Source organism: Hyla sarda, chromosome 2, assembly GCF_029499605.1.
Source record: "Hyla sarda isolate aHylSar1 chromosome 2, aHylSar1.hap1, whole genome shotgun sequence".
Taxonomy (NCBI): Eukaryota; Metazoa; Chordata; class Amphibia; order Anura; family Hylidae; genus Hyla; species Hyla sarda.
In genome coordinates this window covers 438,517,345-438,532,915 of record NC_079190.1, presented here as the reverse complement: position 1 = coordinate 438,532,915, position 15,571 = coordinate 438,517,345, and the positions used below count along the sequence as shown (strand labels likewise).

General features: G+C 41.4%; 1 protein-coding gene across 4 annotated transcripts in view; it reads right to left on the bottom strand.

The window, feature by feature from the left end:
* The window catches only part of AKAP10 (A-kinase anchoring protein 10), a 66,087-nt gene that overhangs the window by 27,272 nt on the left and 23,244 nt on the right, over window positions 1–15,571 (bottom strand). For 3 of the 4 annotated variants that reach the window (XM_056559232.1, XM_056559229.1, XM_056559230.1), the window contains 6 exons: window positions 13,891–13,935; window positions 13,467–13,655; window positions 12,690–13,241; window positions 5,149–5,247; window positions 3,567–3,651; window positions 806–929 (listed from right to left, as the gene is read on the bottom strand). In XM_056559232.1, coding sequence (XP_056415207.1) covers window positions 806–929; window positions 3,567–3,651; window positions 5,149–5,247; window positions 12,690–13,241; window positions 13,467–13,548 — 942 coding nt within the window. In that variant the 5' untranslated portion in view covers window positions 13,549–13,655; window positions 13,891–13,935. The remainder of the gene's footprint in view (window positions 1–805; window positions 930–3,566; window positions 3,652–5,148; window positions 5,248–12,689; window positions 13,242–13,466; window positions 13,656–13,890; window positions 13,936–15,571) is intronic. The other variant, XM_056559231.1, reaches the window with a different exon arrangement.

Sequence of the window (15,571 nt, the reverse complement as noted above, 5' to 3'; positions counted from 1 at the left end):
AGTTTAAAGAAGCATTACATGCTTGAAATTATCTTATTTTTCCACAATTTTGAAAGGTTGCCAATAATTTTGTCCAGCCCATTTTTGGAGTTTGGTGGGGCATTATGTCCAATTTGCTTTTTTCCTCCCTTATTGTGGTTTAGTTCCAATACACACAAAGGGAATAAACATGTGCTGTGAGAAATACTTCATTTTCTAAAAAAAAAAGTTTTAGGAGTGCCAACATTAACGGCCATGAATGTATGTTGCATGTTACAGTACACCCTTTATTTTTTGCTATACAAAGAAAAACGTGCTGACAATTTTGTAGCCCTTTGGTGAGTATAATTAATTTTTTATGTATTTATTGCAAAACCTGTTATTTTTGGTTTACAACTTAATAAATAAATACACAAAAAACTAACTTTGAACTTTGGTTACTAAATCTAAACATTTAAGAGCCAAACCTAAAAAAAAAGTTTGCACTAGATTTTTGGACTGATCAGCAGCAACATGTACACTGGACTGAGTCATGTCTGCATCTATGTCTATGCAGCAGGGCTAGGGAAATTACTTGGGTGCTTTTGGCTAAAACGTCCACATTTTAGAAGGTAAACAATATTTTTTGGCCACACTGGTGACCATTCTGGTATGCAGTATTTTCTTAACTTCAACTTTTAGAGAAGTATGTTTAATAACACAAAAGGGAAGACTAATGGAATAGTAAAGAACAGTGTATATGCTGATGTATGAAAACATGTAGGGAAAGCACAGAAAGGATACATTATCATAGATATTAGAGGTCAAACCATCAATGTAACCTTACCTCTGAAAAATAAAAGAGTGCCGATTCACAGAACAAAATATCCGACAGGTAAACTGTTCCGCTGGTCAGCACCTCAATCTGGTATTTACAGAAATGGTGACTTCGTAAAAATTCTGAAAAGTGCCTGTAAAATGTGAATAGGAAAAGTCTTAGAAGGACTCTGTCACATTTTTAATGCCACTTACAAAGAAACTTCCGTCAATCATTTAAACTTTTAATAGATCATCAAGGTAAATATGATTATACTTTTTTTTATTATTGGGTGGTTTAAATTTTATTGCATTGTTTTATCATCAAGTCATTTACTTCCTGTTCTGGGCCTCAGACTTCCTCTCTGTTTACTATAATAAACACGACAGCACTTTTCCACTTATTAGTGTCTTAGGTAGATAATGGCACCGATAGTAATACTACAAAGGATGGCTGCAGCTTGTAGTCCTCCTCCAGTGGTGTGCAGGGTCCAGCTTTGCACTCTTTTCATGCATTTCTTAGGGTACAATCACAACACAATTTTGCAATACTGTTTTGTATACGGTTTTGTATTTGAAAACCGTATACAACCGCATTGTTTGCCGTACCCATTGACTTCCCATACAAAAATTTACATAAAAAGATGTATCCGTTTGGGTATGTTTTTGTACATTTGCATATCTTTTTCCCATGCACAAAACTGTGGTCAACCACGGTTTTGTTCACAGTCCTGTCCTGTTTTTACAGTCTAAAATAGTCTATATGGTATATCGCTTTTCTAACATTATAGTCAATGCAAGCACATTGAGCATAAAACTCATGCAGTTTTGTAACTTTTTTTTTTTTTTTTTTTTTTTTAACAGTTTTGAAAAAACTAAATTATATGAAACCGTAAGGCAAAATCGTGATGTGAATGTAGCCTTATAGCGGAGCTTGCTGCAAGTGAAATATTGCCTGGAATAAATCCAAGCAGAATTTCCATTCTGCCCATGGGCCCTTAACCTTTTCCCTTTCTCACACAATGCTTACTGTTTCTTCCTGATTTTTCCACTTGTTGGCGCACCTTGTCTTCATAAACCATGTTTACCTAAGCTTTTCCAGAGAACAATAGAGCTGTTGCTGTCACTGACATTCTGTTATTCCAATCCCCCATGCCTCATTATAAGGCGACTACAGATAAAAATCTTTCCCTTACAGCAGCAGTGAAAGTGACAATAGTTTTCAAAGAATTCAGGAGATTAAAGCCCTCCCTGCTGGCTGCTTGTGGAAATACAAGATTTTATATTTAATTTTTAATTACATAGAACAGCTAAAATAAAAAAAATACTGCTAAAAAAAAAAAAAAAAAAAATCTTCTTTGTGACAGAAGAGTCTCTTTAAATTATTTAAAGGAGAACTGTAGTGCAATATAACTTATCCCCTATCCTAAGGATAGGGGATAAGTTATAGATCGCGGGGGGCCCAACCGCTGGGGCCCCCCACAATCTCCTGTATGGGGCCGAGGCAGTATGCTGGAAGGGCGTGTTCGGTCCCCGCATGACGTGGCGGCCGACACGCCCCATCCATGTATCCCATAGAGATACATGGAGAGAGCGTGTCTGCCACAGCTTCCTGCTGGGGACGATGCGGCGCTTCCTGCGGACTGCAATGGCCCCTTACAGGAGATTGTGGGGGGCCCCAGCAGTTGGACCCCCGCGATCTACAAATTATCTAAGTTGAATTGCACTACAGTTCTCCTTTAATGCAGCCTCTCTTATAATATTGCTGCTTGGAGCCAGAATATTGACCACAACAGTCCTCTCCATTAAGTGCATGCACTTAGTAGTACTTAATATTTACAAAGTGATGCTCCCTCCGCTCCCCTCCAACTGATTGACAACTTACTGCCTATACTGTGCATAGGGTGGAACAAAGCTGTGCTGGGCTAAGGTTCAGCAAATAAACCAGACTATGTAAGTAATACATTAGTATAACCTGCATCTCTAGTTTACGTGCCTTAAGAGTGGCCAGCATAAACCTAGCTGTTTTAATAATCAATGCTTATTTTACATCATTTCTACAGGTGTGCAAAAACTGGGTGTCAGCCAAATACTCTTGGCTGAAAGCTACTTTTCAGACACCCCACACACAAATGTGCAAGGTTTGTCTGACCATGCATGTGTTTCTCAGTGGAGAGAGATGAATAAGCTGCTACCAGACACCTCAGTGAGTGGTGCCTCTCTGGTTAAAGGGGTACTCCGGCGCTTAGACATCTTATCCCCTATCCAAAGGATAGGGGATAAGATGCCTGATCGCGGGGGTCCCGCCGCTGGGGACCCTCGTGATCTTGCACGACGCACCCAGTTAAAATCAGACCCCGAAGAGTGTTCGCTCCGGGTCTGATTACTGTCAATCACAGGACCGGAGCGGGAACCCCACGATCAGGCATCTTATCCCCTATCCTTTGGATAGGGGATAAGATGTCTAAGCACCGGAGTACCCCTTTAAGGAAAGATTAAATCCATCTTCTAACCTAGTAACATGGATAGTGCCTATCAAACTGGAAACAGGTTCATAAGATGCCACGTTTTGACAGTGGACACACTTCTCTGCCCACCCCCATTCTGCTTTAAAGTGTGAAAGCAATGTAGCAAATTAACCTTATTTCATCATGTCTAGTCAATGTGAGCACAGAGAAAGGAGTTAATGGCTGGCAATTGTTGAGCGATTTACCAGTAGGATGGCAAATATCACACTGACCAGAGTGTAGCAATAATATTTAAAAATAAAATAAGATCGCTCGATAACTTACTCTTGTTCCATGGCATTAAATACTATGGTCTGTGCAGTAAGAAAGCAGTTTGGGTCCACTTGGCCATCCTCGCCACAGATCTTTGCTGCAAATAATAACATGCAACCAGTTATAACATTGAGAGTCTTGACAATAGCTTATCAAAACATATCAAAAAGGGACTAACTAATTGATGTGTTTGTTTATTTTCACAATCTTTATAGTCATAAGCTCTAAATATGGTATTCCATATAAGCACAACGCTTCTATTTATTGGCCAGAGTAGAAGAAAAAAAGTCTCACTGGATGCTGGTTCTGTTGTATCTGTCAGAAAAAGTATTTTTGACATGGCCTAAAGATATGTTATGTTTTTTCACTGGTCGAGGCCTCAGTGTTCAGACCCTGACCGACACCGAAAACAAGCGGGGAAGGCTTTGTGCCTATGAGACATAATGGGTCTATCCTGATCATATGACACAAAGAGGGGAGAGAATGCGCTAAGTGTGCACTTCTCCCGGCCTCTCATCGGTCAAGATCTAAACACTCTAAGACATCGCAAAGGTTTTTTTTTCCACAACCAGTACACTTTAATGACAGAGAGGGTAGTCACTATGCTGTCAGTATGTTGTTGTCCATGGCTTTCTAGTAGTGATTCGGACTAAAGGCTGTTTTAGCTGAGTACCCGGCATGGCCCGGTTTTTCCTTCCTAATCCTTGTTGGGGAGGCAAATAAACAAAGGAGGAAGCTTTTGCCTTCATATCCCGTCCTCATATATTGTTGTCATATCCCGACCTCCTATCTCGTCCCGTAATATGTGTACCAGGTATTGAAATATCTCCAGCCGTACAGAAATTATGTGGGAACATACATTTCCCATTGATTTGCATGGGACTTTAAACTAAAACCCCAACCCTCACAAATGGGGGGTAGTTAAGGGTTAAATTAACTATCCTATATCTTAAGTGGACATATAAGTAACATGTGACCAAGTATTATCGAAATATCTCCAGCCCTTTGGAAGTTATGCAGTAACATATATTTCCCATTGACTTGTATGAGACTTTAAACATAAACCCCGCCCCTGGCAAATGGGGGTGAGTAAGGGTTAAATCACCTATCCTATGTTTATTGTTGACAAATAAGTAACAAGTGTGCCAAGTTTCATGTTCATAGCTTTAGCCGTTTGGACGTGATGCTGGAACATACACACACACACGTTGAGTTTCATATATAGATATAGATATATATATATAGATTGTCACCTTCAAATATGCTGTAGAGATTAAGAAATCCCCTACAACTCAACATTTTGTTATTGTGGCATCACTGCTTTGGTGGCTCTTCATAAATATTAGAAAGTTGCTACATAAGATTATAATTATATATATATGCGCCAGCGACTCCAATCCAGAGATTCACTCTAGTACCATGCACGTGAATAAGATTTTAATAAACATCCACATGCTGCAGAATTCTTCCGCATGAAAATTGACCTGTTTGATTGCGATAGGCATTTCCACAGAATTCTCTAATGCAATTGCAACGCATGTGAATGTATCCTACAAAAAAATGTCATAATATAATAATCTTAATGATTACCTACCGACAATATCACTCCTGATTTCCTCACTGATCGGTATAGGTTTAGCAGCATCCGGAGAAATGTATTTGGTGAAAGTGTTTACAGCATCTCGTTCTATACCTGCAAAGAAAAAAAGCATTAACCAAAATAAGAATAGACTGTGTAGAATATTCTGCAAGTGATAAATGACAATAAGTACAGTTTTCACTGCATGACTACCACAAGGTGTTTAATAGGCAATGTCATTTTTTTATGAAACTTTGCATAGATTATTAGAGGTGAATACAAGAAACCTTGTAATATCTCTTCACAGGAAAAAAAAAAAATTATCAAGCTTTTTATTTTTCTTCTCCTTTGAGACTATATTCCACTCCAAAAATTAGCTCAACTTTGTCCTGTGTCTGCAAGACAAGCAATACAAGTCTATGGAAGGGGAGAGGAGGTAAGCTTCGCCCCAACTCTGGGAGAACTGCAAATTATAGATGAAGCCTGCAGAGCAGAAATCTGCTAAAAATACTATATACAAATTAGATAATGGCCAGAAATAGTGCCTTTAATCATATACAAACACAGGGAGGCTTATCACAAAAAATGTCACCTGAGAAGACCGGTACGGGTCAAATATGATGACGCTTTCTTATTTTTGCAGCACTTCTCTTCTTGATCTAGGTTGGGTTGCCGACTGATTGAGTCTGGTCATGCATTCACACCTTACAGGTTATGTCTAAGGAGGACCACTATTTTCTATCAGACTTTTCTGGGTATGGACAAAACGTAGAGGGGTTTGTAACAGAACACTGAGGGGCATTTACTAAGGGGTTTAGTCCTTTTTTTCTGACTATTTTTGGTGCTAAATTGTCGCAATTGCGCCTACCCTATTTTTCATGCGACTTTCTCTAGCAAGAGCTAGTAAGTCAAGTTTTTTTTTTCCCGCTTGATTTACGCTAGTTTGCATTTTTGACTTGCAATGGTCAGGTATTTATTAACTGTGACAGTCGCAGCTGCGCAATAAACAGTCGCAACGGCCGTAAAAATTTACTAAATTTACTCCAGCTCCAACATGGAGCAGGAAAAGCTACTGCCGCCCGGGCTCCGACATACTTTCTCCCCGCTACCCTCACTTCGCTACCGGGACCCCCCCCCCCCCCCTCTCACCTGCCAGCGCCACACAACTCCCATCTGTCTGCTAACTGTTGCAAGACTACAAGTCCCAGCATGCCCTTACAGTGAGGACGCGCTGGGAGTTGTAGTCTTGTAGCAGTGGGAGCTGAGCGGAGCGGGCAGGAGACAAGGGGGGGGGATGTATATCAGTGTCCCCATAAGTGAATGTAGCAGTGAGGCAGTATGCGGAGCCAAGGCGGCTGCACTGTAATGTCAGCCCGGGCTCCTGCCCTGACAGCCAAGGTATGCTGGGTGTTGTAGTTTTGCAACAGCTGGAGGGCCACAGTTTGCAGACCACTGGTTTGTGGTCTGTAAACTGTAGTCCTCCAGCTGTTGCAAAACTAAACAGCTGAAGGGGACCGGCGAAGACGTTCACTTACCCTTCCGAGGCTCCAGCGACGATCGGTGACGGAGATCGTTGCGCGGCATAGTCTTGCGGCAATGTCGTGCGGCGCTGGATCCTACGGAAGCTGGTAAGTTGCCCAAGCCCTAAAACAGTGTTTCCCAACCAGGGTGCCTCCAGATGTTGCAAGACTACAACTCCCAGCATGCCTGGACAGCCAAAGGCTGTCCAGGCATGCTGGGAGTTGTAGTTTTGCAACATTTGGAGGCACCCTGGTTGGGAAACACTGTCCTAAAACAGTGTTTCCCAACCAGGGTGCCTCCAGATGTTGCAAAACTACAACTCCCAGGATGCCTGGACAGCCTTTGGCTGTCCAGGCATCCTGGGAGTTGTAGTTTTGCAACATCTGGAGGCACCCTGGTTGGGAAACACTGTCCTAAAACAGTGTTTCCCAACCAGGGTGCCTCCAGATGTTGCAAAACTACAACTCCCAGGTTGGGAATCACTGGGTCCGGCCTCCGCCCCACCTTACTGTAAGGGCATGCTGGGAGATGTAGTCCTGCAGCTGGGGGCAGGGGACAAGCTTGTCACTTGCCCACACATCTCCTGCACCACACAACTACAACTCCCAGCATGTCCTTACTGTAAGGGCATGCTGGCAGTTGAAGTCGTGCGGGGCGGGAGATGTGTGAGCAGGTGATAATAAATGTACTAACCCTTTTTTTTTTCCCCTTCTCATTTCAAATCCGTGTATCCTGTGGACTCCTTCGGATTCTGTGGACTACTTCGATGACCAGCGTTTTTCTTTGTTTGATTTTAATAAAATGGTTAACGAGGGCTTGTGGGGGAGTGTTTTTGTAATAAAATTTTTTGAAAACCTGTTGTGTTTTTTCCTTACTTTACTTGACAGGCTTAGTAGTGGAAGCTGTCTTATAGATGGAGTCCATTACTAAGCTGGGCTTAGCGTTAGCCACAAAAACAGCTAGTGCTAACCCCCAATTATTACCCCGGTACCCAACGCCACAGGGGTGCCGGGAAGAGCCGGTACCAACAGGCCCGGAGCGTCAAAAATGGCGCTCCTGGGCCTAGGCGGTAACAGGCTGGCGTTATTTAGGCTGGGGAGGGCCAGTAACAATGGTCCTCGCCCACCCTGGTAACGTCAGGCTGTTACTGTTTGGTTGGTATTTGGCTGAGAATAAAAATAGGGGGGACCCTATGCGTTTTTTTTTTATAAATATTTAAAAAGAACACATAGGGTCCCCCCTATTTTTATTCTCAGCCAAATACCAACCAAACAGTAACAGCCTGACGTTACCAGGGTGGGCGAGGACCATTGTTACTGGCCCTCCCCAGCCTAAATAATGCCAGCCTGTTACCACTTAGGCCCAGGAGCGCCATTTTTGACACTCCGGGCCTGTTGGTACCGTCTCTTCCCGGCACCCCTGTGGCGTTGGGTATCGGGGTAATAATTGGGGGTTAGCGCTAGCTGTTTTTGTGGCTAACGCTAAGCCCAGCTTAGTAATGGACTCCGTTTGTAAGACAGCTTCCACTACTAAGCCTGTCCAGTAAAGTAAAAAAAAAAAAAACACAACAGGTTTAAAAAAAAAATTATTACAAAAAAACACTCCCCAACAAGCCCTCGTTAACCATTTTATTAACATCAAGCAAAGAAAAACGCTGGTCGTCGAAGTAGTCCACCGAATCTGAAGGAGTCCACAGGATACACTGATCTGTAGAAGAAGTAACAAAAAAAGAAAAAAAAAAAAAAAGAGTAAAGTACATTTAGGGAGAAAAAACAGTGTTAAAAAAATGTAAACACACACACTAAACACTGTTTACCACTATTCTGAGCCATGACTACAATTTAGTTATTGAATTATTTAGATGTGGTGAAAAAGCTAAAAAAAAAAAACTCAAAAACAAAAGATCCAGAAGGAAACCTAGCAGCCAAACCTTTTCAGACAGCAGGAAAAAGGAACAGACTATTTTTTTCTACTACATGAAGTAAATTTCCCACTTTTGCCTACGTGTGCCAAATTTATTAACGCCGTGCAACAATTTAGTAAATTTGTCGCACATAGTCAAAAATGAAATAGAAAAAAAACAAGGTTAAAACCAGACTACATAGTTAAAGATTAGTAAATGCCCCTCACTATGATCAAGTTCAGTGAGTGGTCAGAAAGCATCTCTCCCTTTAACTAATCCAGCTCAGTCACACACCACAAGGACTACTACCAGCAATAATAGTAGGCTAGAGAAGCTGGACCAGCTTTTCTTTATAAAGAGGTTGTCCCATGAAAAGATATTAGTTCACTAAAGTGATTCAAGCTTTTGTATAGGCCAGTATTTTCTTAATAGTGTGTCTCCAGCTGTTGCAAAACTACAACTTCCAGCATGCTGGAAGTTATAGTTCTGCAACAGCTGGAGACACTGTTTGGAAAACACTGGTAGGGTGCTTTCAGACGTACAGGATCCTGCGCAGATTTAATGTGCAGGATTTGTAATTGCAGATTAGAAGCTGTGCTCAGTCATTTAGTTTACATTGAAATCTGCAGCAGAAAATCCTGTGCATCAAATCTGCGTACGTGTGAACGTACCCGTAGAGGGCAAAAAGAATCAGGGCACTGGAGTCTTTTCAGAGATAGACACATTAGGTAGATTTTTTTTAAAGGAATTCATGAGAATTCCAGGGGGCACTATAACAAGTATTTTACAGCAATATCTAGAAACAGGCGCAGTTCTATAATATTACTCCGCTTGGAAAATGGTTACATTTTACCTGATCTTACAGAGAAATGTTATATTTAGTAGCGACATTCCCTTTAGGGTCTCCTGAGGAACTGAAGATTGGCGAGTCACTGAACATTATTTTGGAAGCAAACACAGCGAACAACTATAAATAACCTCCAGAAGAAACATAACAAAAAAAAAAGAAAAGCTGAGATGTAAGGCTGTATGCAGGTCTTATAGAAGAGTTTCCTTGACTGCCAAAATGCCTAATTTATATAAATCAGGGGAGATTTCTCAAAACCTGTGCAAAGGAAAAGTTGCCCATAGCAACCAATCAGATTGCTTCTTTCATTTTGCAGAATCCTTGTTAAAAATGAAAGAAGCGAGCTGATTGGTTGCTATGGGCAACTGGGCAACTTTTCCTCTGGACAGGTTTTGATAAATCTCCCCCATAATGTATATACATGGAGGAGTAAAAAAAAAGCAATTGGAAAGTCAGTTTCTACCTTTGTGAATTAAAGGTAATCTGACAGCTTTCCTGGAGAAGATGGCGGCCAAACCTATAAAATCCTCTCTATATTTCTTAGCCAAGGGGGAGATTTAGCAAAACTTGGGCAGAGGAACAGTGGAGTAGTTGCCCATAGCAACTAGTCAGATTCTAGCTTTCATTTTACGAAGGTCTTTTTAAATCAGATTTGTTGCTAAGGGCAACTGCTCCACTGTACAAGTTTTGAGCATCCTCCCCCAAGTGTCATAAAGGTGGAGCAGAGCGGCTCAAGTGTCACGCCTGGCATATCCCCTTACTAGCCCCCACCGTCCAGCCCCTCCTTCATTGCTAGACGAGTTCTCTACATCATTGGGCGGGGGGCTAGGAAGTAAGGGAAAGCAAGGAGGAACACCAGGCTGTGGCACTTCAGAAGCTTGTTACCACCTCCTTCTAAACTTCTGAAAATAAACTTGAGGATTCAAAAGGTGTAAAACTGTGAAGGGCATATTGGTTATGAACCAAGTGAATAGGCGTTCACCGGTGGTAGCACAGGTACTATTCTCATCCCATGTATCAAAAAATGTATAATGTATTCTATGGATGGGTCATAACTGTACAAGGCTGTAATAGCACTTTCAATTGGCACAGACATTACTTGTCATCTGAATATGTAATATGCTCTAATACTGAACTGCACCCATAAAGGGAACTAAATACATTCTAAAGAATTTCTGTAAATTGATTCACCTAGAATGCAGATCAACAGGAAATACAGATAAATGTAAAGGGAAGTAGCTGCCAGAGATAAACATAACTTGTATTCCCAGTATGATCCCATGTAACATACTGTAAGATCAGAACGGGATGTTCACTTGTACCAGCACACTTCAATACGCAACGCCATCCAGCAGCTTCTGCCAGTAATATAGTTGCTGGATCTCAGGCAGAAAGGAGTATCCACCTGCATCATTATGGTCAATTATGAAAGATAAGGGTTACAACCCTTATTACAAGAGTCAAGGTCCATTTACAAAATAAGACTATAATTTATAATTAGTAATGTACACCCATTCCTCCTATCCATGCAAAATGTACTTAATGCATACCTCCAATTACAATTTTATATAGTCTTTTAAACATATCTGCCTCCTTTCTGTAATACTTTGGTTCAGAGAGCATAACTGCAGTTTTATGGACAAACTCTGCATCTCCTAGTTTTACCTGCAGAAGCCTAAAGCTGGCAATCCACCTTTGTTTAGCTTAGGCCAAAGCACATATAGGTTCATATATATGTGAATATGTTCTGAATGAAGAAAGGGGAGTAAGTCAACACCACAAATCCCTTAAAACACCAAAAATTTTGCATCATCATTCATCAGAGAAGAGCAAAAACACCTCAAAAAACTATATTGTTGGGTCTGCTAGAATTTGTGCACCAGGAGGCTCTAAATGACCAGACCACTCATTCTGCCTATAAACTACAGCAGTGCATGTCCATGTCAGATTACCAACTAGCGGAGGTGCATACATGCAATGAACATGCAATGGACTATACTTTAACTCAGACAACCATGTATTTATCTGCTATCACAGTTCAAGTTCCTCATTTAAGTACGACAACTATTGTCACCATCTCTAATAAGAAAAACTGAAAAAAAAAAAAAAAACAGGAGTGCTGCACTCACCGCATAAGCACTGGTTATTCGGCTCCCATCTCGGGCTGCTCCTCCGGACCGATTGACAAGGTAGCATCACGCTACCTTGTCAATCAGTCCGGAGGAGCAGCCTGAGATGGGAGCCGAATAACCAGTGCCTATGTGGCGAGTGCAGCACGCCTGTTTTTGCTTTAGGTTTTTCGTATTGTTGATTGTTATTGTTGTTGTCCTAGCACCGCCGCACCTGGATTGATCTGGTTACCTGCCTTGCTGTTCCTGATCCATCTCGGTGGGCTGCGTATATTAAGGTATCAGTGCCACTTTCTTTTCTTGTTGAATGTCACTATCTCTGTTTACCACATCGATAAAGCTCTGTGTATATGGGCCTATACTTTGCCTGCTGCTACAGATCTCAGAGGTGAAGTTGTACGTAAAATAAAACTGTACCCTTATCTTTAACCATTAATAAAGCAAGTACAATGGGAAGTAGCTAAAGATCATTTAAGGAAGTACATCTAAAGGGCTTATCTCAAGATTACAACTCATCACCTATCCACAGGATAGGCATTCATCACCTATCCACAGGATAGGCATTGAGTATCTGATCAGAGGAGGTAAGACCACTGGGACACCAGACCCAATCACAAGAACAGGAGTCCCTTGTTTCCCTAAATGAAGTGGCAGTCAAAGAACTCCATACAAAATTAACTCCAATCGCACAGGGTCCGACTACTGGGACCCCCACGATATCCTGAACGGGACCCAGACTCTCAGTGTGGAGCGCATGTCATCTACCAATAGACAGCACTGTGCTCCATTCATTTCTATGGGAGCGCCGATGACGCTCTGGTCACTTCGGGCCACAGAAATGAATGGAGCGTGTGCTGTCTACCCGTTACGGAGATCGCGGGGGGATAAGGTAATTTTGGCTGGCGTTCTGCCTTAAGTGTACAAAGCTGCTGAAGATGGCTCTTCACCATAACTAGATATTGTAAACTACTACATCTATGTATGCATCCATTCATCTATAGATTGTTTTACAGACAGCAAACTTCCCTTATTTTGTTGCTACTAATGTAATAAGTCAGTCGGTACTTAAAGCCCCTTCATTCAGGATAGCTGCAAACTATGTGATGCATACTACACTAAAAGACAGAACAATCTGCATGTCCAGAAATTGACTTACTCTTCATTAGTTTCTGGGACATGTCAACTAGCCCTTCATGTATTGGGCTATCCCTGTTTGATGCATGAACCATGGAAGACTGCTCAAAAGCGAGTAAGGTCTCATCTGTAGACAGTTCTAGCTCAATAGCCAGCGTGCTTTGTTTCTTCTGTTTAGTCTGTGAATGATGTAAAGCACTGTGTGGATTTGCTAAAGAACCCAACACTTTCAACCTGGACGTATTTTGTGGAACTTTAGAGCAATCTTGGGCCTGCTGAATCACTGAAGCAGGAGGGGATGTTGCTGACTGATCTGGCCGCTTTGGAGACGATGACACGGGCTCTGCCAAAGTGCTGTGCTTAACTGTATTTAAGCTGTATGCTCTAATTCGGGACCAGGTAGTGGAGTTAAAACTTTTAGCCTCCAACCAGAACTTCACTAAATGTTCCATCCTGCGGAGCTCCATAAACTGAATAAAATAAGGGAGAGCCACATTGTCTTGTAGGACTTGTTCAAGAGTTTTTGAAAGGCTTGACTTTGCATCTTGGGACTCATAGTTCAGACACGATCGGCCTGGGAAAAATAAATGAGGAAAACAAGTTTAAGTATGTGAAAACCTTCCCCTAAACATATACATACATCACTGATCAGCAGTCTTCACGGTCCATTTAAACCTGTCCAGTTAAGAAGTTGCTAAATAAAACCTAATTGAAGCAAGACTGCAAGAACACACACAAATTACATAATTCATGTGTATATTCTCAGCTCAGCACTCTAAAGCCAAAAGCACTTTCATACCAAGGTCTCCAAAATGTGTAGCTTCCATGTAAATTGGCTGCTTCTTGAGCGCAGCAGTCCTACTGCTTGAGTAAGAGTCCATATTGGCCGATATGGCATTGATAGCCACATGGCTTGGTCCAGCAGCCTCCAGCAAGGCATTATTCTTCGGACTTCTTGACGGGGAATGTACTGGTGCTGGTGTTATGTCTAGGAGAAAAAAAGATTGAATTTTAGTCTTATTATAGATAACTAAATTGTTATTCTAACAGATCAAATATACATATAAATACATTATAGTCTTAGGAACCAAAGGATAATAAAACAGAACACAAAGAGTAAAGCAAACAAATGGCAGTGTTTACACTACATGTGGACAGCAACAAGCAGGTGGAAGTATATATAGGAGATGCTTCAGTCTACAACAATGAAGTAACAGCATTACCTTTAAATACTTTCACATCTGGCTTGTCTTGATCTTTTCCTTTCACTGTGAAGGATAAAAACAATTGTTAAAGGAGATGTCTGCTTGTCATGTCTTACTACCCTGTTCAGAATCATCATCCACTAGCTGGAGCTCATCCTCTGGACCAGCGTTTAAGAGACAAGGCAATGCAGCAGAGACTTTGCACAAACATACCGTTCGTAATGGTGGTGCAAGTATAAACCAGCCCGAGGCTAAGTTTCTACTTGTTTTTTATTTTTATTTTTTAAAATTTTAACCCCTTAAGGGGTTTTTCCGTTTTTGCATTTTCGTTTTTTGCTCCTTGCCTTTAAAAAATCATAACTCTTTCAATTTTGCACCTAAAAATCCATATGATGGCTTATTTTTTGCGCCACCAATTCTACTTTGTAATGACGTCAGTCATTTTACCCAAAAATCTACGGTGAAATGAAAAAAAAAAAAAAATCATTGTGTGACAAAATTGAAAGAAAAAAAAAAACACCGTTTTGTAACTTTTGGGGGCTTCCGTTTCTACGTAGTAAATTTTTCGGTAAAAATGACACCTTATCTTTATTCTGTAGGTCCATACGATTAAAATGATACCCTACTTATATAGGTTTGATTTTGTCGGACTTCCGGAAAAAATCCTAACTACATGCAGGAAAATTAATACGTTTAAAATTGTCATCTTCTGATCCCCTATAACTTTTTTATTTTTCAGTGTATGGGGCGGTATGAGGGCTCATTTTTTGCGCCGTGATCTGAAGTTTTTAACGGTACCATTTTTGCATTGATAGGACTTATTGGTGGCTTTTTATTCATTTTTAAATTATATAAAAAGTGACCAAAAATGCACTATTTTGGACTTTGGAATTTTTTTGCGCGCACGCTATTGACCGAGCGGTTTAATTAATGATATATTTTTATAATTCGGACATTTCCGCACGCGGTGATACCATATATGTTTATTTTTATTTACACTGTTTTTTTTTATTGGTAAAGGGGGGGTGATTCAAACTTTTAATAGGGGAGGAGTTAAATGATCTTTATTCACTTTTTTTTGCAGTGTTATAGGTCCCATAGGGACCTATAACACTGCACACACTGATCTCCATCATTGATCACTGGTTTCTCATAGGAAACCAGTGATCAACGATTCTGACGCATGACTGCTCATGCCTGGATCTCAGGCACTGAGCAGTCATTCGGCGATCGGACAACGAGGAGGCAGGTAGGGGCCCTCCCGCTGTCCTGTCAGCTGTTCGGGATGCCGCGATTTCGCCGCGGCTATCCCAAACAGCCCACTGAGCTAGCAGGCAACTTTCGCTTTTAGCCGCGCGGCTAAAGGGTTAATAGCGTGCGGCGATCGGCGCTGCGCGCTATTAGAGGCGGGTCCCGGCTTCACTATGACGCCGGGCCCGCCGTGATATCACGCGGGGTTACTGTGTAACCCCGCGTTATATCAGGAGAGCAGGACCAAGGACGTACTGGTACGTCCTTGGTCCTTAAGGGGTTAAACGCCAATTCTGCCCCATGGCGTTTTTTCGGCTGCGGCCAGATGTTAGCTGTAAATCAATGAGAAATCGCAAAATTCTTATTCCACTTGGGGTTTTTCTCTTTGGCTTTTTTTAATCCTTTTGGGGTTTTTTTCACAGTTTTTTTGACGTTTTTTTAGCTCCTT